General features: G+C 42.0%; 1 protein-coding gene across 4 annotated transcripts; it reads left to right on the top strand.

Annotated features, from left to right (window-relative positions):
- The first annotated feature begins 971 nt into the window (after window positions 1-971).
- On the top strand, window positions 972-21,507 carry PCID2 (PCI domain containing 2). 4 transcript variants are annotated; one of them, XM_039509737.1, is made up of 15 exons: window positions 972-1,097; window positions 1,702-1,788; window positions 3,808-3,897; window positions 6,811-6,884; window positions 7,510-7,575; window positions 8,124-8,165; window positions 8,749-8,803; window positions 12,672-12,775; window positions 14,983-15,058; window positions 15,172-15,313; window positions 16,853-16,953; window positions 18,752-18,825; window positions 18,978-19,103; window positions 19,326-19,449; window positions 20,594-21,507. In XM_039509737.1, exons 2-15 carry the CDS (start codon window positions 1,753-1,755, stop codon window positions 20,681-20,683), a joined length of 1,200 nt encoding a protein of 399 aa, XP_039365671.1. In that variant the 5' UTR covers window positions 972-1,097; window positions 1,702-1,752; the 3' UTR covers window positions 20,684-21,507. The 4 variants fall into 4 exon arrangements, with proteins under 4 accessions (XP_039365671.1, XP_039365692.1, XP_039365678.1 ...); XM_039509758.1 differs by lacking the exon at window positions 972-1,097 and adding an exon at window positions 1,216-1,260; XM_039509744.1 differs by lacking the exon at window positions 972-1,097 and adding an exon at window positions 1,290-1,444.
- The last annotated feature ends 534 nt before the right edge of the window (window positions 21,508-22,041 follow it).

The following is a 22,041-nucleotide window of genomic DNA, read 5'->3' as shown; positions in this document are numbered from 1 at the left end:
AATCCATTAAAGTACCCCAGCTACCACTCCCCTCCCCCCACTTTCCTCCCTAGGACTGGAAGGGTGTTAATAGGCCATTTCACCTTGATTGGTCCCTTGAAATATGTTCTATTTATGCTAAACAATATGTTTCCCCCTTGTATAAAACTGTGACACTCTGAGTATATTTCCCAGACCTGAAGAAGAGCTCTGTGTAGCTGACAAGCTTCTCTCTCACCAATAAGCGATATTACTTAACTCAGTGGTTCTCAATGGGGGGGTACACAGTGGTCTTCCAGAGGGTACATCAACTCATCTAGCTATTTAGCTAGTTTTACAACAGACTACATAAAAAGCACTAGCAAAGTCAGTACAAACTAAAATTTCATATAATTACTTGTTTATACTACACTATAAATTATACACTAAGTACAATATTTATATTCCAATTTATTTTATAATTATATGGTCAAAATGAGAAAGTAAGCAATTTTTCAGTAACAGTGTGTTGTGACACTTCTGTATTTTTGTCTGATTTTGTACGCAAGTAGTTTTTAAGTAAGGTGAAACTTGTGAGTACACAGGACAAATCAGACTCCTGAAAGGGGTAGTACAGTAGTCTGGTCTGATAGCCACTGTCTTAACTTCTCTCTTAACCTTCTCTCTTTAATATCCTGGAACCAATATGGCTACAACACTGCATACAGGGATGTTAGAACAATTATTATGGGGCGGGGGGTGCTGAAAGCCACTGTACAAAACTGTGAACCATGTATTTGGTTATTACTACTACAAGCCAGGGTGCTCCTGCACACACACTCCCCCCCCCCCCCCGTTCCAGCACCCCTGACTGCATACAACCTTTAAGAACATGTCACGTAGGCTTAAAATTTATCACAATGCTTGTTTGCCACGCATGCACAGTGCGCTGGTCTACAACACAAGATTGTGCATTGTGTATGTCACTGGATCACGACAAGGGAAAGCTTTGGGCCCACACTCACAAATGCCATATAACAGAGGGGGAAGATAGCCAGCACCTGGAGCCAGCTCGCTGCAGAGACGTGCCCTCCCGGCAGCGTGCGGGAGCAGCGCCGGACACAAGCCCAGGCACCGAGGCACGCACAGCCGCCCCTGCGGCCCAAGGGCGCTTTCAGCCCGGCCGGGCTACCCCGCCCGCAGCAGGCGGAACGCTACGCTCAGCTGGGGCGCGTGACGCTCCTCTCCCAGTCCCGCCTTCTCCGCGAGAGCAGAATCGGGCCCCACTCTGCGGGACGAACAGTAACAACAGCGCTGCTTTTACCCCAGGGGCGGGACGGGGGGTCATCACGTGAGCGGCTGGCCCGGCCAGCGTCACGTGACGCACGCAGGGCTGGCGCGCCGTGCGCGAGACGGAAGTGCCGGGCGTTTGCCCCGCCCACGTGGTGTGATGGAGTGAGGCGGCGGCGGCGGCGCTGCGAGCCTGGTCAGTGGGCGCGCGGGAGTCCCGGGGAGGAGAGTGACGCGCCTCCTGGGACCCCTCCCCCGTCTCCTGGTTGTCCCCGTGCCTGGTGCCGCCCGCGCCTGGCTCCGCGCATGGCGGGTTGGTCTGCGGGGGCTGCTCCGGGCTGAGTGGCTGGAAGCCCCTCGCTGGCCCCGCGGGGAGGTGGGAACGCGGGTGGGTTTAAAGCTGTCGTGATAACTTGGTTTCGCGGTGACGGTTCTGCTTCCTTGGCCGCACAGGACACGCCCCGCGCTTGGTCTCCAGCACTTGCTTGGCCCGCTGGTCTGTCCATGGCGCACATCACCATCAACCAGTATTTGCAGCAGGTAAGTGGGTTTTATTTGCCATCACCATTGCCAGGTTTTTCTCCATACTACAGATAAGTTACCGTGCTCAAGAAAAGGCAACCGAGGGTATGGGAGGCGATAATCAGGGAAGCTTCTCCTAAGGCTGTTATGAAAACAAAGTAACATTCATATGGCGCTTAAAAATGCAGGGCCTATATAAATATGTAGCCCCCAGTCGTGCGATAGGATCTGTTAGTGTGGGCTCTGGCATCTTTAGGAAGTGGGCATGTCTATACTGCAGCTGAGATTGAGCCTCCCAGCCTAAGTAGACACACGCACTAGCACAGTTCAAGCTAGCACGTTAAAAACACCAACGTGGCTGGTACAGCACAGAGGGTAGTCCAGGCTCTCAAGCCCACCTGCGTCTGAGATGGGGAGGCTAGCCCAATTCTCGGCTGGACCCACAACTTCTGTATTGCTATTTTTAGCATGATACCTCAAGCTCTGCTTGCTTGAGGCTGGCTACCCTGACTGGGAGATTTGCTCCCAGCTGCAGTGTAAACATACCCAGTGAGGCTTTGCACAGATGCAGGGGCCTGCATTAATGGATGCAATTGTAGGATCAAGGCCCAAATATACTTGCTATAAAGATTCTTTCCTTGTCAAATGTAATACACACTCTTATTTAAGCACCTTAATGAGACATGTCACACTTGGTCAGTGCCGCAAAAGTTATATATTGGCTGTACAGATCCCTTTCCCAATTTCTGTGGCTTATCAGTTATGTTTTTATATCTTTAGAAAAGGTTTCTCCCCTATCTGTTGTTGAGTGACAGACCCACGAAACCATAGGAAATTTAATATAATAATCAGTGAAATGACTGTTTACAACATTTTTGTCAAATGCATGAAGTAATACTGTAAAAAGAAAGTATGTAATCTGTTGTTATTTAAAATGTCATTCATAGAAATACAAGGCAAAACATTGTGTGATTTTTTAACTTGATCATGTCCCTTTAAATAATCCTTGCATTGCAGTATATTTGATCATGATAGGACATTCTTGAACCTTAAATCTCTAGCTCTGTCATAAGGCTTCTTGACTGCAATAACAAAGTTATGCTATCTTGTCCAAATTCTATTGATATTTTTAGATTTTTCTATTTATTGAGAATTCTGCATCAAATGTCTTTTTTTTTTTTAAAAAGCATGCTCTGAAGATAAAGTCAACATAGAACTAAACTCATTGATTGTATGCGGACTAGACTTAACTGTTTAGTAATGCTTTATTTCTTTACTGAAACTCTTAGCTAATCTTACTACTAATTTGGTTTCTGCTTCTGATTTAGAAGTGGGAATACATTTCACTGAATAGTGTAGACAAGAATAATGCCATGGGCCCAATCCTGTATCCGATCCATACCCAAAACTCTTGACTTAAGTGAGTTCATGAAGATGCTCTGGGTCCAGTACTGTAGTGCCTACTTCAGAAAAACTTCCCCCTTAATTAAAGGGAAAGATTTTCTGATTAGGGAAGGCAGGATTAGTCTTTTTATGATTAGGCTGTGTTGTTAAATACTAATATGTATGTGAAATACAATTAAGAATCCTTATTAATGAAATCCAAACTATCCTTCCTTTCGGCAACTCCAGTGTAAAATATTCAAAACTTGATTTATGACTGCAAGTGTACTTTTTCTTCATTGAAGTCTGTCTTTAGTTATTATACAAAGTTTCTAAATTATGTATAACTACTGCCAATGAAAGACAGTGGACCCATATAATTGCCTTGTGAGGTCACTGATCTGAGACACGTTGTACAACTAAGAAAAAAATAAAGGTGTCTGGCTTTTTCCTGTTGAATTTTAATGTGCGTCTTCCAAACTAAAACTTCTTGGGAATAACATATGAGAAATTAATAGTTGCAGAGTCATTGACAAGAATGCAAATGTCATCACAAGAGGATGATTTTTATTAGCTGGCAATATGTGTTACATAGCTAAGGCTATATCTTGTTCCTTAATTGTGTGTAATTTTTTCTTTATTTTTTTTGTGTAGGTTCTAGAAGCCATTGATTCCAGAGATGGACTGTTTTGTGCAGAATTGGTGTCATTTAAGCATCCTCATGTTGCAAACCCCAGGCTTCAGGTACAAGAATTAGTTGCACTAACAAACTAAGGCCCCAACTCTGCAAGGCACAGGTGCCAACTCTATGGGAGCTCCAGGGCTGGAGCATGGAAAAAAATAGGGGGTGCTCACTACCCACTGGGATGACTAGTTGTTGGTGGCCAGGTATCAGCTGTTGTGGGGGTGCCTTTGCAGATGAGCTGTTTGTTATGGGCTGCCTGGGTGCAGCTGCAATCAGCTGTTTGGCAGGCAGGCTCAGATCAGCTGTTTCGCACTCAGCAGGGGTTGAGTGAGCCTCACCCCTCCCCCCCCCAAAAAAAAAAAAAGCCTTAGGGTTGGGGTGGGTGGCCAGACTATCAGCAGCAGTGCAGCCAGGCTCTGCTCACCTGAGGTCACCCCGCACACACCTCTTTGGCTGGTGGCCATGGTATCCACCTGTATGGTTTCTCCCGTCCCGTCAGACTCGACTCTGGCCACAGCAGGCATTAGGTGACCCAAGGGAGCCCCACTAGGCTAGGGCTGATGGGTGCAGTGGCAGATTAAGGGGAGAAAAGCCCTGGACCCCGGCAGGAGCCATGCTGGGGGGGGGGGAAGCCCCCCTGACCTTGGCAGGAGCCACACTGGGTAAGAGAGAGGGCAGAAACCTCCCTCCCCCCCCCAACCATGGCAGGAGCTGTGCTGGGTGGGGGAAAAACCCTACCTCCCCAACCCTGGCAGGAGCTGTGCTGGGGAGAGAGGGGAGGGCGGAGAAGCCCTGGACCCCAGCAGAAGATGCAGTGCTGAAGCCCCCAGCTCGGGAGCCCCAGCTACCCTAGTGACAGAAGCTGCAGGGCTGAGGTGTGGAGTTGGCCTGAGCCCCTCTCTCCCAATTGCCCTGTGTGGAACTGGCTCTCACTGTCAGGTTGTGGAGAAAATCTACTCACCTTGGTATCTCCATTTTCCCCCATCATCACACAGCTGTGACTGGATTTACTCTAGGAGGCAGGATCAGTATTAGCCCCATTTGGCAGGTGGGATTAGGGCACACAGAGGTGAAGTGGCTTTCCCAAGGCTAAGCAGGGAGTCTGTGGCAGAGGAGAGAACCAAACCCAGAACACCTGAGTCCCAGGCCTGTGCTTTAACCACTAGGCAACCTTCCTACCTCAAGGAGGGGGAACCTCCTCTGCTGCTTTCAGTGCGTGGGTAGGGCAGGCACTAGACAGAGCCACCAGGAGGTGGGGAGCAGAGAGAGAGATAGGAAAAGGGACATGGGTGGGAAGCAAGAAGGGGGAACACCAGGAAGGGGAGCAAGGACTTAGAGAAGAAACGAGAGGGAGAAGTGCAGGGAGAGTGATAGGAAAGGAGAGAAGAAAGAGGAAGGGAGAGGGGAAAGACTCCCCACAGCTTATCCCTCCAATATGCCTTCTTCCCGCAGCCGTCAGTGGCCCTCAGCTCCCAAACTGGCCTTAAGCAGGTGTGAAGCACAGAGCGAACGTAGTGTCTGTAAACTGGGATGTTAGTGAAGACAGCTTGTCGCTGAGTGTAATGATTTTAATATACTGTAATTCATGATAATGTAAATATGTAGTTCATTACTATTTAAAAAATGATTACATTAAGATACCAATGATAGACAAACAGTCAGTAACTAGAATATGAAAGAAGTGTATAAATATGCTGAAAATTGCCAGTTTGGGGAGGGAGGCTGAGCCCCCCCCCCAACACACATGCCTTGCCCTTAAGGAAGGTGGGGGCAGAAAGGAGTGAGTGGGAGGCGCTCAGGGGAGGGGATCTACTGGAAGGAGGCAGAGCAGGGGCAGGAAGAGGTGGAGTGGGGGTGGGGCCAGGATGGGGCACCCACCAGCAAAACCAAAACTCAGAACCTATGCTGAAAGGTGAGGTGCACAGGCAGACCTCTATTAGCTTCAGAGAGGCTCCGAAAGGGTCCAGGAATTTGCTTATTTGCATGAAATTTCTGTGGGTTTAGATGGAAATATTCAGGTAGTTCTGAAGAAATTAACACAGAGAAGAATAGTGTGCATAACAAGTATGTAGACAAAAAATCCCCCACAAAACAAAAACCCAAACTCTCTTGCTCCAGAAAGGAGAGCCTAGTTAGGGGAAAAAACAATTTTCTGCCACTACTCTTATAGAGGGGGAAAAAAAATCCTACAAAATGTAAAAGCGAGCAACAGTTCTGTAGAAAATACCTCTTCAAAAGATTACAGAGTTTGATCAAGTTATAATTTATCTATAGAATGTTTTTAAAATAAGCTATAGACTTCAACAGAGAATGACATATAAAATTCCTTCGGTTGGTTTAAAATGTCTTTTAAAATTCTATAAGACTTAGTGGTGTTATATGCAATTTTTAAAAACTGTGCACTTAACCCAAGGTCAGCTGAAGCAGCAATATGACATGAATCCCATTAGCGACTATTGCTATTAGCATGCTTCTCTCTCCTCTTTCCTGCCACAACACAACACAATTGTAGGATGCTGTCCAGAGAAATACAATGAAACATGGAAATTCTATTCTGTTCAGGTTTTTATACTTCACTGTAGTATCTGAGAAGTGACCTCTATCACTGTCACTAATCTAAATGTCTCTTGTTCTTTCCCCTTCCCTTTTTGTCTGTACTGTATCTTTTTACTCTGTCATCTGTCTCCTTTTTATTGAAAAAATTGTTGTTTAACAAGCCAGAGCAGCACACCTTTCTGGTTTGGTTACTCTCTCTTTCCTTTGTTTATCCTTTTATCTTGCTCTACCGCATGTTCTTTCCATTCCCTCCCATTTCCTTAACATTGGTTCTCCTTAATTTTCCACTTTTCCTCTACAATGAGTATGACTGTTAATGTTCTAATATATAGCTAAGGCTTGTATGCTTGATAAAAAATGCATATTTTTATGGAATTTTATACATTTAATGTTCCATTGATTTGTTCTATAATTAGCTTCCATCTCCAGAAGACAAATGTCAACAAGTTCTGGAGCCACCATACGATGAAATGTTTGCTGCTCACTTAAGGTAAAGATGGATTCAGAATGAGAGTTTGAATTTTGTTCTATCCAGGTAGAAAGAGGAAGGGATTTTGATAGTACTTCATGTATAGTCCATGTCACCATCTTATTGATAATGCATGCCCTTTTCCAGGCACTGCAAAAGTGTGTTTGCTTTTAATAGCAATAGCAGACACACAAGTGAACAAACAACAACAGGGGAAAGAGAAATTTCTTAAATAGGAAAAAGTGATTGTAAACCTGTGAAAACTGGCAGAGCTCTCTCATGCATCTTTAGTATCCAAAGTATTTCTTTACTGCTTTTTTTAAAATTAAATAGAGGTCAAGTTGACTTTGTCTTTTTAATTTTCTCATATTTCAAGAATCTTGCAAATTTATCTATCTAGGTTATATTGAATGACAGTTGTAGAGAGGTCATTTAAAACTGATGTGTTCAGATCTATTGCTGTATAATGTCACTCAATATTCAATTTCAATATTTATGGCTGTTTAAGAATACTTCTAATAAGCCTGTGACTAAAAAAAACTGCAAAGCTTTAATTTAGCTATAGAGAAGGAGACTAATATATTAAGCTACCCTTTAAATATAAAACACTTTTCAGCGTCCTCCTTAATGCTTTTTCTTTTGACAGATGTACTTACGCTGTTGGAAACCATGACTTTATTGAAGCTTACAAATGCCAAACAGTTATAGTACAATATCCTTTTCCATCAGCTCATTTGAGAGCTCTTAAATAAACTATCTGGGATAACTTCATGTTTGAGGAGGGGAAAATTCTTTCAAATGTGATGGAATTACAAAATATAAATGTGGTTTGGGGTGTGTGTGTGTAAATAAAAGCTTGTTAGACTTGTAACGCATGAAACCCAAATAAAATCCCCCCCTTCTCCTCTCCACAGGGGTAAAAAAAAAAAAAGTACCAGTTGCCCCCAAGCCAGAGAATTAGTCTCCCGGAGTCCTCCACATAATGTAGAGGGGAGGATGATATTGCAAAGCGCCACTATCCTGTTCCCTTCCTTGGGTCTCTCCCACTCCCATGGCTTCCTCAGTCAGGGTAAAGGAGGTAGCATGCAATAGAGCTGGACTCATCCCCTTTTCCCCTACACTCCAATTCCTGATCTGTTGCCTTTTTTGCAGTCTTCTACACTCAGAAATAGGGCATACCATATAACCTCTTACACCTATCCCATTTTACTTCACGTGTCACTTTGTAAATTGTGTGTTGTGTTCTCCTAAATATAACACATCATTCCTGCGAGCATTTCAAGCACATAAAGAAGAAAACTGGTAAGTACTTTATAAATATAATGTTAGTAACTAGGCAGGTGAATAGATCTAGATGATTGTTAATGCTACCTTTCATCCCAAAATGCAACCATAGTTCAGTTAGGATACCACTATAAAAATAACTTTCATTTATCTATAATGATTTGTTTCAGTTATGTACACCAGTTATTTACTAATTAAAACTGTTATGTCACTCTTCCCTTTTGTATAAGGGATTCAAGCCCAAAATCTGTTCATTTCTCTATTCAAATTGTTTAGCAAACTTACTTCGTTTCCCTTTAAGTAAAGCATTGATTGCAGGATGATGTTCTGCTTGACAGTTTGTCACCTGGAGGTTAATTAAATGCATTATTCATTTACTACAAGTAATGATGTGTGAAACACTGACCTTTAAAGACATTTTCCTATAAAGTGTGATTTTGTAAGATTTAAGGAAAGGAAAACTGGATATGTAGGAAATTGTATATCCACCAGGAACACTTACCTCCATATGGACTAAAAAATAACTTGTATGGCTTAACCTGCAGTATGGATTTAGTTGCTCATGCATAATAAATGTATTGGATTTTTTTTGCTTTTGTAGGGCTTTGCCTATTATGTATGCTGTAGCACTTGACCTTCGAATTTTTGCTAACAATGTAAGTAGACAGGAAACTTGCAGTTTAACAATTTCATATACTCTATCTGTCAATAAGTAATTTATTTGACTGTGAAGTGTCTTTAACTCAGCCTTTGTTTAATCTTATCTGTGTTCTACCTTTTATGTAAGGAGGTGTTACAAAATAGTTAGGGTTGTCAAGTGATTAAAAAAATTAATCTCGATTAATCGCACTGTTAAACAATGATAGACAGGGGCGGCTCTAGGCACCAGCGGGCCAAGCGCCCGCTTGGGGCGGCATCCTGGGGAGGCGTTTTTGGGCTCGGTGGAGCTCCGCGGCGCATGCCTGCGGGGTCCACGGGCCCCGGGACGCGGACCTGCCGCTGCCATGCCCGCGCGTCGGGTCCGTCCCCGGTCCGGTCCGCTTCCCGCAGGCGCCGCAGCACAGCGCGCGTCGCGCTCCGCGCCCGTGGACACGCTGCAGGCATGGCATGCCATCGCTCCCGGAGCCCAATGCCCCTCCCGCCGAGCCCCCGAAGAGGGGGAGGGGAAGAGAGGGGGGACGGCGCGGCGCGCGGCGCGCTGAGCGCGCTGCTGCTTGGGGCAGCCTACTTTGTAGAGCCGCCCCTGATGATAGAATACCATTTATTTGAATATTTTTGGATGTTTTCTACATTTTCAAATATATTGATTTCAATTACAACACAGAATACAAAGTGTACAGTGCTTTATTTTTTATTACAAATATTTGCACTGTAAAAAAGAAAAGAAATAGTATTTTTCAATTCACTTAATACAAGTACTGTAGTGTAATCTCTTTATCATAAAATTGAACTTACAGATGTTACTCCAGAGGGAAATTCTGCTAGAAAAAATTCGGGGCATAATATTTTAAAAATCTGCAATTTTTATTTGTCAAAATAACACTATATAATCATGCCAGTTTTTAATTATTTTGATAATTTATTTCAAAATACCTGTTAGCAAGTATGTCTAACAATACAAACACACAAAAAATTCCTCCAGGAGTAGAGAGTTAAAGAAACCCCTATGACAACCCAGTTCCTGTTTCTCTGCCCCCTCCTCCAGTAGCCCAGCTGGGGGGCCAGACACTCACACCCACTCCTCCTCTCAGAGCCCAGCCCAGACACTTGCACTCCCTTCCCCCCAGAGCCCAGCTGCAGGGCCTTCTCTGGCCCAGACAGTCACATCCCCTGTCCTCCTAGAGTCCAGGGATACAGAAGCAGAAACAGTGTGATGCTGGGTCCTGGGCTTGCATGGAGTTTCCTGTGCACCGCCGCCTCCTTCAGGATATGCTGGGAACTGCAACTGCTGGGAACCCTCCAGTTCCTTTCCCTGGCAATGTCTTCTGCTTGCAAGCTGGGCTCTGCTGGGTACAGCCACACCTAGTGGCAACCAACATTTCTGCAGCCCATTTGTGGGGATGGGAGAAGGAAATTCTGCATGCACAACACTAATTTCTGCAAAATTCTGCATTATGCAGTGGCGCAGAACTCCACCAGGAGTAAAATGTAGAATTATGTACCAAAAAAACCTGCATTCAAAAATAAAACGATATAAAACTTTAGAGCCTACATGTCCACTCAGTCCTATTAGTTGTTCAGCCAATCGCTCAGACAAACAAGTTTGTTTACATTTGCAAGAGATAATGCTTCCCGCTTCTTCTTTACAATGTCACCTGAAAGTGAGAACAGGTGTTCACATGGCACTGTTGTAGCTGGCATCTCAAGATATTTTTGCCAGATGTGCTAAAGAATCATATGTCCCTTTCATGCTTCAACCATTTTCCAGAGGACGTTTGTCTTAGCGATTGGCTGAACAAGTAATAGGCCTGAGTGGACTTGTAGGCTCTAAAGTCTTTTACATTGTTTTGTTTTTGAGTGCAGTTGCATAACAAAAAAAATCTACATTTGTAAGTTGCACTGTCACCATACAGATTGCACCACAGTACTTGTATGAGATGAATTGAAAAATAGTTTATCATTTTTACAGTGAAAATATTTGTAATAAAAAATATAAAGTGAGCACTGTACACTTTGTATTCTGTGTTGTAATTGAAATCAATATGTTTGAAAATGTAGGAAAACATTTAAAAATATTTAATTTCAATTGGTATTCTATTGTTTAACAGTGGGATTTAAAACTGTGATTAATCACAATTAATTTTTTGAGTTAATAGCATGAGTTAATTGCAGTTAATCAACAGACCTAAAATTTATATATACTCAGTTTCACCCATTACTAAGTTAATCTTACACTTGCAATAATATAAGTTGCTTATTCTAACTACCTCTTATTTTTGGCCCAAATCCTGGGAGGTGCTGAAAACATACAAGTCTCTCTGATGTCAGTTTGGGTTTTATGGTTCAGAAAAGCTCTGTGGGACATGCCTTAATTGCCTCAGTAATGCTTTTACTCCCTGGCTTCATGATTGGATAGAATTTTCTCCAAGAAACTTTTTTTGAAATAGATTGGATTTAAAAACTCTCCGTGGTGGACCATGGTGGTAGTTTATGTTGCAATGGGGAAAAACTTTATTTCTGCCTGGAGTAGGAAATGGTCTGAACAGGATAGTAAGTAGATCCTACACTTATGATCACATCCAGCGTGAGGATCATTGAATATCAGGGTTGGAAAGGACCTCAGGAGGTCATTTAGTCCACTCCTCTGCTCAAAGCAGGACCAATCCCCAACTAAATCATCCCAGCCAGGGCTTTGTCAAGCCTGACCTTAAAAACCTCTAAGGAAGGAGATTCCACCACCACCCTAGGTAACCCATTCCAGTGCTTCACCACCTTCCCAATGAAAAAGTTTTTCCTAATATCTAACCTAAACCTCCCCCACTGCAACTTGAAACCATTACTCCTTGTTCAAGATCCAATCTTGATAAGGCCGTTTATGTATTTGGGCCCACCTGAATTGGAAGGTCTGTATGGGAGTTTTTGGTTTATCGGATTGGAGAAGTTTGTACACTGATTAGATTGGTGTTATATGAGAGCTGACTGGGCATTTGAGTAGATATATCTCCATTTCTTTTTTGGCCTGTTTGCATTTTTTTAGGGTAGTTAAAAGTGGGGAGAATGTAAACAAAAGTCAAAATTAAAACAACACTTAATTCACAAGGCAAATTCCAGTTCATATTAAGGCCATTGGTTTGTCTGTCTTTATCCGTACCCGGAGATAAAGTTGTACATTAGCTAATCTACCTTTCAGATCTCTCCAGTCTTGCGTGTTATGTTGCCAACTCATGATTTTATTGTGAGCTTAGCAATATTTGGTGTTTTTCTTTAAGTCCCAACACCTGGAGTCCTGTGAATGCCTGAAATTTCAGCTTTCATTTACAAGAAAAATTGCTGGCCTTCATAGTTGCAGAGAGAGCTTGAAAAAGTGAACCCTGAAGGCTCATACAGCAGAAGACAAATTAAAAGAATCCAAATTTATTTTTTAACTAACTTTTATTTTTGGGGAGTGGGGGTAGCTTGAGTCATGCTTTTTTGAAGGCTTGTGGTTGGCAATACTTAGGGTGACCATATTTTCCCAGCAGGAAAACGGCACACCTGTGGGACGGCCCAAGCCCTCCCTGAGGTCCCCCAGCCTCCCTGTGCACAGGGCTGCTGGAGGCCACCCCTCGCCTCCCCGCACTTGGGCTGATCTGAGTCCTCCCTGCCTCCTGTCCATGCAGTGCCAGCCTGAGGTTAATGAGCGCAGGGTGTTCAGAACCTCCCAAGAGATATTTTAATACGTACAGTATGTTGGGGTGACAGGTGTAAGGAACTTACCTCTTTACTTTACAAGATACTGTGTTTAAAGAACTAGTCTACTTGCTGCTTTTAAAAAATGAGCCTGGATGTAGGAATACATGATGTCTCTCTCACCTTGCATGCTAGGCCGATCAACAGCTGGTGAAAAAAGGGAAAAGCAAAGTTGGTGACATGTTGGAAAAAGCAGCAGAATTGCTGATGAGCTGTTTTCGTGTTTGTGCCAGTGACACGTGAGTGAAAGATCCTTTCTCAATCTTGTGTTGAATCATTAAGAAATTTAAATAACTTTACCCATTTGCAAAGCATAAGAATTACTGTATATACTCAATCATAAGCCGGTTTGTTTATAAGCCGACCCCCCCCCCCCCCAAGCGGGATAAGTAAAAATGGAAAATTTTTATAACCCATTCATAAGCCGACCCTATAATTCAGGGGTCAGCAAATTTTGGCTCCAGGCCATCAGGATAAGTCTCTGGTGGGCCGAGATGGTTTGTTTACCTCGAGCGTCCGCAGGCATGAAGGCAAACCTAAGTAAACAAAGTGTCCCGGCGCGCCAGCTGCTTACCCTGACGGGCCAGGGCAGCAACTGGTGGGGAAATTTGGTGGGGGGGAGAAGATAGGAGTCAGGGGAGTATCCCCTTGACCAACCCCACGTGACCCCACCCCTAGCCTGGGACCTCCACACTCTCCCCATCCCATCCCTTCCCACCTTATGGTGGGGGGGGGCAAGGGAGGATGTCTTTGATCTGGCTGGAGCTGCTTCGGCAGGCGGGGCAGCGCAGCCTTCTTTGGCAGGCCAGACCGGGCTGCGCAGCCGCAGCATGTTCCAATGGGCTGGGCCGGGTGGCACAGCCGCAGTGTGCTTTGGTGGTGTGGCTACAGCCTGCTCTGGGGGGGTGGGGCCGAGTGGCACAGCTGCAGCCTGCCAGCCCTGAAGCTGCAGCTGCTTCAGAGGCTGGGGAGAGAGCAGTGTGGCTAGAAGCAGAGAGACTCTGGTCCTGCCTCTTCCCTTCTGGCTGTGCTGCCTCTCCTTGCTCCCTCTGTTGCGGGGAGGGACTGTGTCCCACCTCTCCCTCTCTATACCCGTTCATAAGCCAACCTCCTTCTCTGATGCTTCCCTTTTTAACTAAAAAATTTTGGCTTATGAACGAGTGTATACGGTAATTCTCTCCACTAACCAAGACCATATCTGGGTCAAGGCAGTCACTTTTATTGTCTGCCTCCTTCCCTTTGTGCTGTGTTCTCTCCTGAATATCAACTACAGCTGGAGAGGCTTCTCTTTAGGCTTGATATTCTTAACAGGTGTTGCAGAAGAGACTAATTTACATCCTGGTCTCCCAAGGCAAACAATTAACTCTTTTTGTCCTATTTCAGTGTGGCGTTTGTACATGCCATCACAGTGGGACTGGGAGAGAGGGAATTTTACTTCAGTCTTCCATTCTTAAGATTTTTAATGTTCTCAGCATGGAGAAAAGGCTTCTTCACTCTCTCAGGCGCATACAGGTGTGCAGAAGGCCACAGGAGGGGAATTCCACTGTAGTGAACTCAGTCTATCTCTATTACAGTATGTCTTGTAGCCTCTATCATAACAAGGCTGTTCTCCTCCAGACTTTACACGCTAAAGTTATTTAAACTTCTGTCATTAGCTTAAAATCCAGGGAAACTTCTAAATACAAAACTTAAGATCACTCAAATATTTCCTATCAACAAAATCACTAGAAAACAAGGAAGTCTCCAGCTAAGTAGCATTAGCATACACAAAAGTCTCTAAAATTACTCTTCAGACCTCCCAGATATCATAATACCAAAGCACACTTAGATTTCTCTCCTGTACAACAAGCTCCCTTTCAGTTCCAGTGTGCAACCACTCAGATGCACACCTCATGTTCTTCAAAATCTCATCTAAATATACAAACTTAACTCCAGTCTGAGTATTTTAAAAATAAATAAACACTATGTAGAATTGCAGAGTAAAATCATGTCTCTCTCTAAGGTATCTTTCATCTTGCTGTGATTGGAGTTAAGGTTGTGCATTGAGTGAAATTCTGAGGAGGTGGACGTGTACATTGTTCGTGGCTATATATATTGGAAGTGTGTGAATGGTAAGACAGGTGACGCGAAATTGGGGTGGATACCCTTGTTGTCTTACCAAGCGACTTTCTTGATTTGAAGTGATTGCATTGATGGGGGAACACAGTTGAGCAATCTTAAAATTAACAAGGATTATAGAATGGAAATGGGATTGAACGCTTTGTTTTGATGAAGATTGTATGGTCTAAAATTTACAAGGAATTTTTGGCTTGTTTTTGTTTGATATTAATGTAAGACCATTTGTTTTAAAAATATGGATAAAAGGCATGTGAAGGGAATTCATTCTAAAAGCAAAATATGTATTTTCCTAACACATTCATTTCTAATGTTTTATCTTTTGTAACAGTCGAGCTGGCATTGATGACTCCAAAAAGTGGGGCATGTTGTTTCTGGTGAATCAGCTGTTTAAAATCTATTTTAAGGTATGATCCAAGCCTACTAAGTTTGTTTTCTTTGTATTTCATGTTCTAACTCAAGTCCCGTTTCACAACGTGCCACATTGATATACCTTTCAATCATGTGACTTTCTTCTCAGATTAATAAACTTCATCTGTGTAAACCATTAATTAGAGCTATTGACAGCTCAAATCTGAAAGATGACTACAGCATGGCACAGAGAGTTACATTCAAATACTACGTTGGACGCAAGGCGATGTTTGACAGTGATTTTAAGCAAGGTACTATATGCCAGTAGAACAGATTTATATTCTCCCTGCTGGGAGTGAACACCAGCTGACGTGTTTTATGTGTGTGACTCAAAACCTGTTGTGGAAAGTACAGTTGTTGTGAAGCGTGACTTTCGTTCGGTCAGTGCAAAGACAAGATCCAGAGGAATTTGCTGCAGGCTGAACCAGATTAGAGTATGGATTACATTACAATTCTAATTGCAACATGTAGTCAGTCTTGAACTATTTACATCTCCGAACTCTTCTTTAGCATACACTTTATACATTTGGTGCACATGTTACTAAAATGTGTTTTCTGGGTGAGTGTCCAGCAAGATACTTTGTGATATATGTATATGAGAGATGTTTACAGCTTTCTTGCCCTTTTGGATGTTGCTTGTGCAGCATATTTTCAACAAACTACCATACAATTTAGCTTCTTGGTTCATTGATTTTGAAGATACATTGTAGCTTTATTTAACCTTTCTCAGTAATAATATTATATGATACTTCAGGGTAGTGGCTCTCAACCTTTCCAGACTACTGTCCCCCTTTCAGGAGTCTGATTTGTCTTGCATACTCCCAAGTTTCACCTCACTTAAAAACTACTTGCTTACAAAATCAGACATAAAAATGTCTCCGCACATTATTACTGAAAAAAATGCTTGCTTTCTTATTTTTACCATATAAAATAAATCAATTTGAATATAAATATTGTACTTGCATTTTAGCATATAGTATATAGAGCAGTATAAACAAGTCATTGTATAAAATTTTAGTTTGTACTGACTTTGCTCGTGCTTTTTATGTAGCGTGTTGTAAAACTAGGTAAATATCTAGATGAGTTGATGTACCTCTTGGAAGACCATGGGGGACACATACCCCTGGTTGAGAACCACTGCTTTAGGGCTAGACTGTGCAGCCTTCACTCATGTTGGTGAGTGCGGGGGCTACTTGCTTGAGTGCCCCATGAGTAAGGTTGCACAATGTAGCCCTTTGCAAGTCAGGACATTTCCAGTCCTCTGCTCGTCAGTCTTTCATAGTCACTGCACAACTTGGGCGTATGTTTACACATTATATGCCATCTGATTCCCCTGAAGAAGAGCCCTAACACATAATTTTGGAAAATGTCATAGCATGTAGAAACGTAAACATCTTGAAATTTTCCCTCTCCTATAACAGTAACACAATAACCTTGCTATATTGAGTTGGAATTCTTTTCATAATGTAGTTTGACTGTGCAACTGCTCCATCTGAAATGTAGTGTCAGCATCTCTTTTAAAAAGGAAACAGTTTTTATGCTAATGCCCCATCTTCAGTGAATACAGCAATTCTTAAGGCATTAATGTTTATATTACCCTTTTAGTTAGTGTGCAGTTTAGATTGACTTAGTTCCTGTGTGAATACTTCTAGGTTATTGTAAATATGGGAGAAAATGTTTTGACAGGCTCAGTTAAACACATTATTGTTTGACTATTTATATGTTTAACTCATTTTTTCTGTTGGTCTCTGTTACCAACAGCAGTGCTGATCCTCTTTCTGTGTCTACAGCTGAAGAGTATCTGTCATTCGCCTTTGAGCACTGTCACCGTTCAAGTCAGAAAAACAAAAGGATGATTTTGATTTACCTTTTGCCAGTAAAAATGTTATTGGTGAGTGGTTTAGCTCTCTACTTCCAAATCAGTCTCTGTGGGACAAATGACCAAGCTGACACACACTACGGCATGACGGCTCCTGATTTTTATTTAGGAGCTCTCTGGAGCCCTATCCAGACACAGGCATCAGCTCATGCAGCCCTTGTATGGTCAAGGCCAAGGAGTATGGTTTGTCAAGCACTTACTTGAAACTGGTGAATTGTAATTTTTGTAACTGCAGAAAAAGGTCGGGGGGGAGAATTACAACGCTAAAATTTTTTTTGAACTTGTAAATTACCTCCATAAATAATAATAATAAGCATTATTCCCCACACACCTCCTAATTCCAAATTCTGCTCTTAGCTTCATAGCAACAAAGGCACCCATAGCATTTTAAATGGTGCTATTTCAGTGTATAAGAGGAATGTAGTATTGTAGCTCCATAACAGTCCCCTGTGTAAGTGTGTGTGGGGGGCGGGAAGAGAATCACAGAATATTAGGGTTGGACGGGACCTCAGGAGGTCATCTAGTCCAACCCCCTGCTCAAAGCAGGACCAATCCCCAGACAAAATGGCCCCCTCAAGGATTGAACTCACAACCCTGGGTTTAGCAGGCCAATGCTCAAACCACTGAGCTATCCCTCCCCCCGAAGAGTGGGTACAGGTCCGTCAGGGCAGATCCTTCTATTTTCTCACCCCATGAGAGGAAGAGTGTATGTAAAGGCCTACATAGTCTACTTGAGCAGGTCCACAGCCTGAAGAGGAAGGAGTCTTTCCTTCATGTCCCTCCCTTACCTGGTGTGTCTATACCCACTGAAGCTGGGTGCTAGAGGAATTGCCAGGTAGAGCACTTCAATCCTGATGTTTGATGAATTTACTCTCCTCCTCCCCTCCCCCGCCCCAGTCTTGGAGCTCTTTGGAGCAGTCATGACTAATTATACCAAATCATTTAGTACCTTAAATTACTGTCTTCTCTCTTCTAGAGCGTTTTGCCATATAGAAAGCCCAACTTAGCAAGATTATAAGCTTCCAAATTTATTTAAAAATGTACTAAAATAGTACAAGTGGCTGTTTGTTCTCTGAGAGTTAGCTAGAAACATAGAACGCAGAGTTCTGCTTCGCATCTCATCTGATTCTCCAACCAGTAAAGGGGCTACCACTGGCATAGCAGCCAGGTAGCTATGTTTCAGTGCTGACTGGGTTGATGTGCAATCTAATCTCTGCTGTGTAAATTAAAAAAACACAAATTCCTTCCTGGTACGGTACGTGGTTCAAAGTCTCCTCAGGCCGGATACAATGAGAATGAGTTTTATCTCTTCAGACTAACTTTGTTATTATTTATTATTATTATTTATTAAAGAAAGGACATTAAAAATCCAGCAGGAGAAATTAAGGAAAGTACGTCTGGTTAGACAATCAATAATCTTAACTGTTCTGACACACACCTGTCATGATTAGTGGTGTGTTCTAAAACAGTTTTCTGTTTGCAGAGTGGAGTGCAACACAAGTATAAAATTTGTAACAGTCTAGATTATGTGAAGCATGACCTACTCTGTAATACAAGTTTTATAATTGATCACACTACCATATTTTTAAAGTTTTTAAAACCCACACTCCTGTAAGTACGCCAAATGTTTGTTGGCATAAGTGATGTTGTGTATTGGGGGCCTAAAAATACCTTAATTCACCTCCTTTTTTTTTTTCTGAAAAAGTAAAGGAGATAAATATTTGTATTTGTATTTTTGTTTTTATAGATGATTGATTTGGAAATATATTTAAACTTATCCTGAAAATTTTTAACTATGCTTGCTTTTCAGGGCCATATGCCAACAATTCAGCTTTTGAAAAAATATGAGCTTATGCAGTTTGCCGAAGTAACAAAGGCTGTGAGGTACAGTGTATTTATTGGATCATGTATTTTTGTTCAAAATAGTATTAAGTGAAAGGTATTTTTCACATACTATAAAAACCTATTGAGTTAGATATTTCGTCTTCCCAGAGTCATACCATCTCATGATACTTCCATATTCACTGTCATTTTAGTGAAGGAAATCTTCTGCTATTGAATGATGCTCTGACAAAACATGAGACCTTCTTCATTCGTTGTGGTATCTTCCTGATCCTCGAGAAGCTGAAAATCATCACCTACAGGAACCTGTTTAAGAAAGTGTAAGCGAAGTAGAAATCCTATTTTGTCGAAGGGAGATCTTCATTTGGTTTCACCACAGAATTGAATTTAAAACATCCAGGGTCCCTAGTTCCCTATTTGTCCCTTAGAGGCTAGAGCTTAAGCAAAGTAAATTATGGTAGAAGGGCCCTTTTGCTCAGAGAAGCAGAATTTTGAGGTAATTGTGCTGAAATAACTGAAATGTATTTGTTTGCATCTTTCAGATATTTGCTACTTAAAACCCATCAGCTATCTCTAGATGCCTTTCTGGTTGCCTTGAAATTCATGCAGGTGGAAGATGTTGATATTGATGAAGTCCAGTGTATTTTGGCTAATCTTATATACATGGTATGTGTTCACCATTCATTAGCTTGCCTTGGCAACTGTAGTTGGTAGAAATGACTACACACAACAGGAAGGTTAATTACAGAAGGGTAATAATAGGAGGTGTACAGTACTGCATTATGTTTTTGGGGGGCTGCTTGTGTGTTATACTTGCATTCATTTGTTCCTCTCATGTATCTAACTACAGTGAAGATTCTTATGCTCTGATTCTTGCCTTTTATTTGCAAAACAGTAAGGACTGCAATTGAGTTTCCATTATAAAGCCAGTCTTTGCCCTTTTGCTAAAATCTATGAACACAGGTACAAAATTGGTAAATTATGACTAGGGCTGAATTTATACTAAATTTGAGTTTACTTGGCCATGGGATTCCTGATTTGACATGCTAAAACTAGAGGTACTCATAAAAGTTCACAAGCTGAACAATCGGGAAAAGATGTTAAAACAGGAGAGAGACAAATTAGTTTACTGGACTCTTGTAAGGGTCTCTAGTGCACATGAACAAAGATGAGTTAATTAAGCTCTATGTTTAAAGGTTATTAAAACTTTGGTTTTAAAATTGGGTAATCCAGAATAGATTGGAAATTTATAGTCCTTTTTCTTGTAGAGACAGAGCTCAAAATGTAAATTGGCAACTACTAGGAAGGCTTGTCAGTAACAGCAAATTCAAAGTTCATGGGCATGTTTAAGGTTCCTATGTAGCAGAGTACTTATTTATGTGTGTGTGTGAGAGAGAGATAGGTATCTCTCTCTCTCTCTCTCTCTCTTTATATTAAATATATCTTGTAGAACTGGATGGGACCCTGAAAGGTCATTGAGTCCAGCCCCCTGCCTTCACTAGCAGGACCAAGTACTGATTTTTGCCCCAGATCCCTAAGTGGCCCCCTCAAGGATTGAACTCTGAACCCTGGGTTTAGTAGCTCAGTGATCAAACCACTGAGCTATTCCTCCCCCCAAACTTTAGTGTGTGATTGACTTAATATAAATAGAAGATATATTTTTATTATTTGAAGTCAGTGGGACTATTCATGAATTGAAAGTTAAGGGCACGTGCACACGCACACATGTTTTGCTTGATCGAGACTGAAGGTAGCAAAAATGTATTTCCAATTTCCAATACTAAAACGTCTTTCTTTTTAACTCTGTCAGGGTCATATTAAAGGATATATATCTCATCAACATCAGAAGCTTGTGGTCAGTAAGCAGAACCCATTCCCTCCACTTTCTACAGTGTGTTGAGTTTATTGCACCTTAGATGGAGTATTTATAAAAGACTCTACTTGTCACTGGACCTGTTTCTCAAGTCGCTCAGTGGAAACTGTTAATGACCTGGTTATGTTCAGTACTGGAATACAAAAAAACTGTTCATGACTCCTTTCCCAGTGGGAGAGGGCCTGCCAGCTTGACCAAGCACAGAAAACAAAACGCTCCCTTTTTAAAGTTAGTTTCTACAAACTCTGAAGTATAGTGGCTGGAAAAGAAACAAGAATGTTCCCAATTCATGTTGGGACATTTTCAGCTACAATCTTTAAAAAGCCTGCCTCACCTGTCTCAAATGTACTGTGTACTGACCCCCATTTATGTTCCCATAACTATTTCTGTCCTCATCTGTCAAAAGCAAGTGTCCAGCGGTGGCACTTAATCATTTTTCATGGGCAGAAAGAATGGTTTTATTTCACCTGTTCTTGACCTAAGGTCTAGTTATGTGAAACTTCGGGTTTTTTTAGTGAGCTTGGTTGGATACGACGCTCTTCAAACCCTCTCTAAAAATTAAGGACCGATGGCTGATAGGTGCTGCACCCCTGGAACCTCACTTCAATTTCAATAGGGTTTGAGGTGTGGTTACCTATTGCTGCTCAGAATTGGGCCTTTGGTAACTGTACTTAACACTTGTTAGAGTTTCCCCTTGAGGCATAAGAATTTATTGAGGTAACCTAGTCCTACTCCCTTTTAATTCTGATTTTGTGGGTCCAGTCTTTTAAGTGTTCTTTATTTTTGCACAGCATACCTGTTGTTCATGCTGGTTGTTTTGTAAAATAATAAACCAAATGTGATATTTTTCTCTTGGTGGTGACAGAGTGACAATTTTATTCCAGACTGTTTTAGCACCAGCACACACTAAGACATTTAACAGTCTTTATAATTAAAGTTTCAATCAAATTATTATAGGTTTATTAAAAAAATACTAAAGCACCTATGAGGTAAGTAGTTTCCTAGATTTGTATTATTTTAATAGGATATTCAGCCTGCTTTCATTGTTCTATTAAGTTATGACTTATTCTGTACCATAGGAGAACTGAAAGTTACAAACCTAGGTTGTTTTGCCACCTGCGTACAACATACTTCAGTAGCACTTGAAAAATAGAACTGTACTTCTGATTTCTGAGCAATTTGCTTCTAATGGTGTTCAAGTGATTTAGTGTTAACATGTGAAACGGTCATTCACTTTATTTTGTTTCTGCTGAAAATGATTTTGCATAGTTCAAATATGAAGTCACTTTTCCTGCTGCTAGAGTCTTTGGCAGAGAGAGGCTCCAGAAGGGGGGGATCATACACTGCTAAAAGTAGCAGTGTCAACAGGGAGACACTGCTTGGGT

The sequence above is a fragment of the Mauremys reevesii genome, linkage group 1 (assembly GCF_016161935.1).
Source record: "Mauremys reevesii isolate NIE-2019 linkage group 1, ASM1616193v1, whole genome shotgun sequence".
Classification (NCBI taxonomy): domain Eukaryota; kingdom Metazoa; phylum Chordata; order Testudines; family Geoemydidae; genus Mauremys; species Mauremys reevesii.
This window is presented reverse-complemented; position numbering and strand designations above follow the sequence as displayed.

What these genes read in the sequence shown, in the direction of transcription:
- PCID2 (XM_039509737.1), top strand. Translation starts at nt 1,753, where the DNA reads ATGGCGCACATCACCATCAACCAGTATTTGCAGCAG. An exon ending in TTGCAAACCCCAGGCTTCAG is followed by an intron (nt 3,898 to 6,810) that starts GTACAAGAATTA and finishes TTCTATAATTAG; the next exon opens with CTTCCATCTCCAGAAGACAA. An exon ending in TGGCTAATCTTATATACATG is followed by an intron (nt 19,450 to 20,593) that starts GTATGTGTTCAC and finishes TAACTCTGTCAG; the next exon opens with GGTCATATTAAAGGATATAT.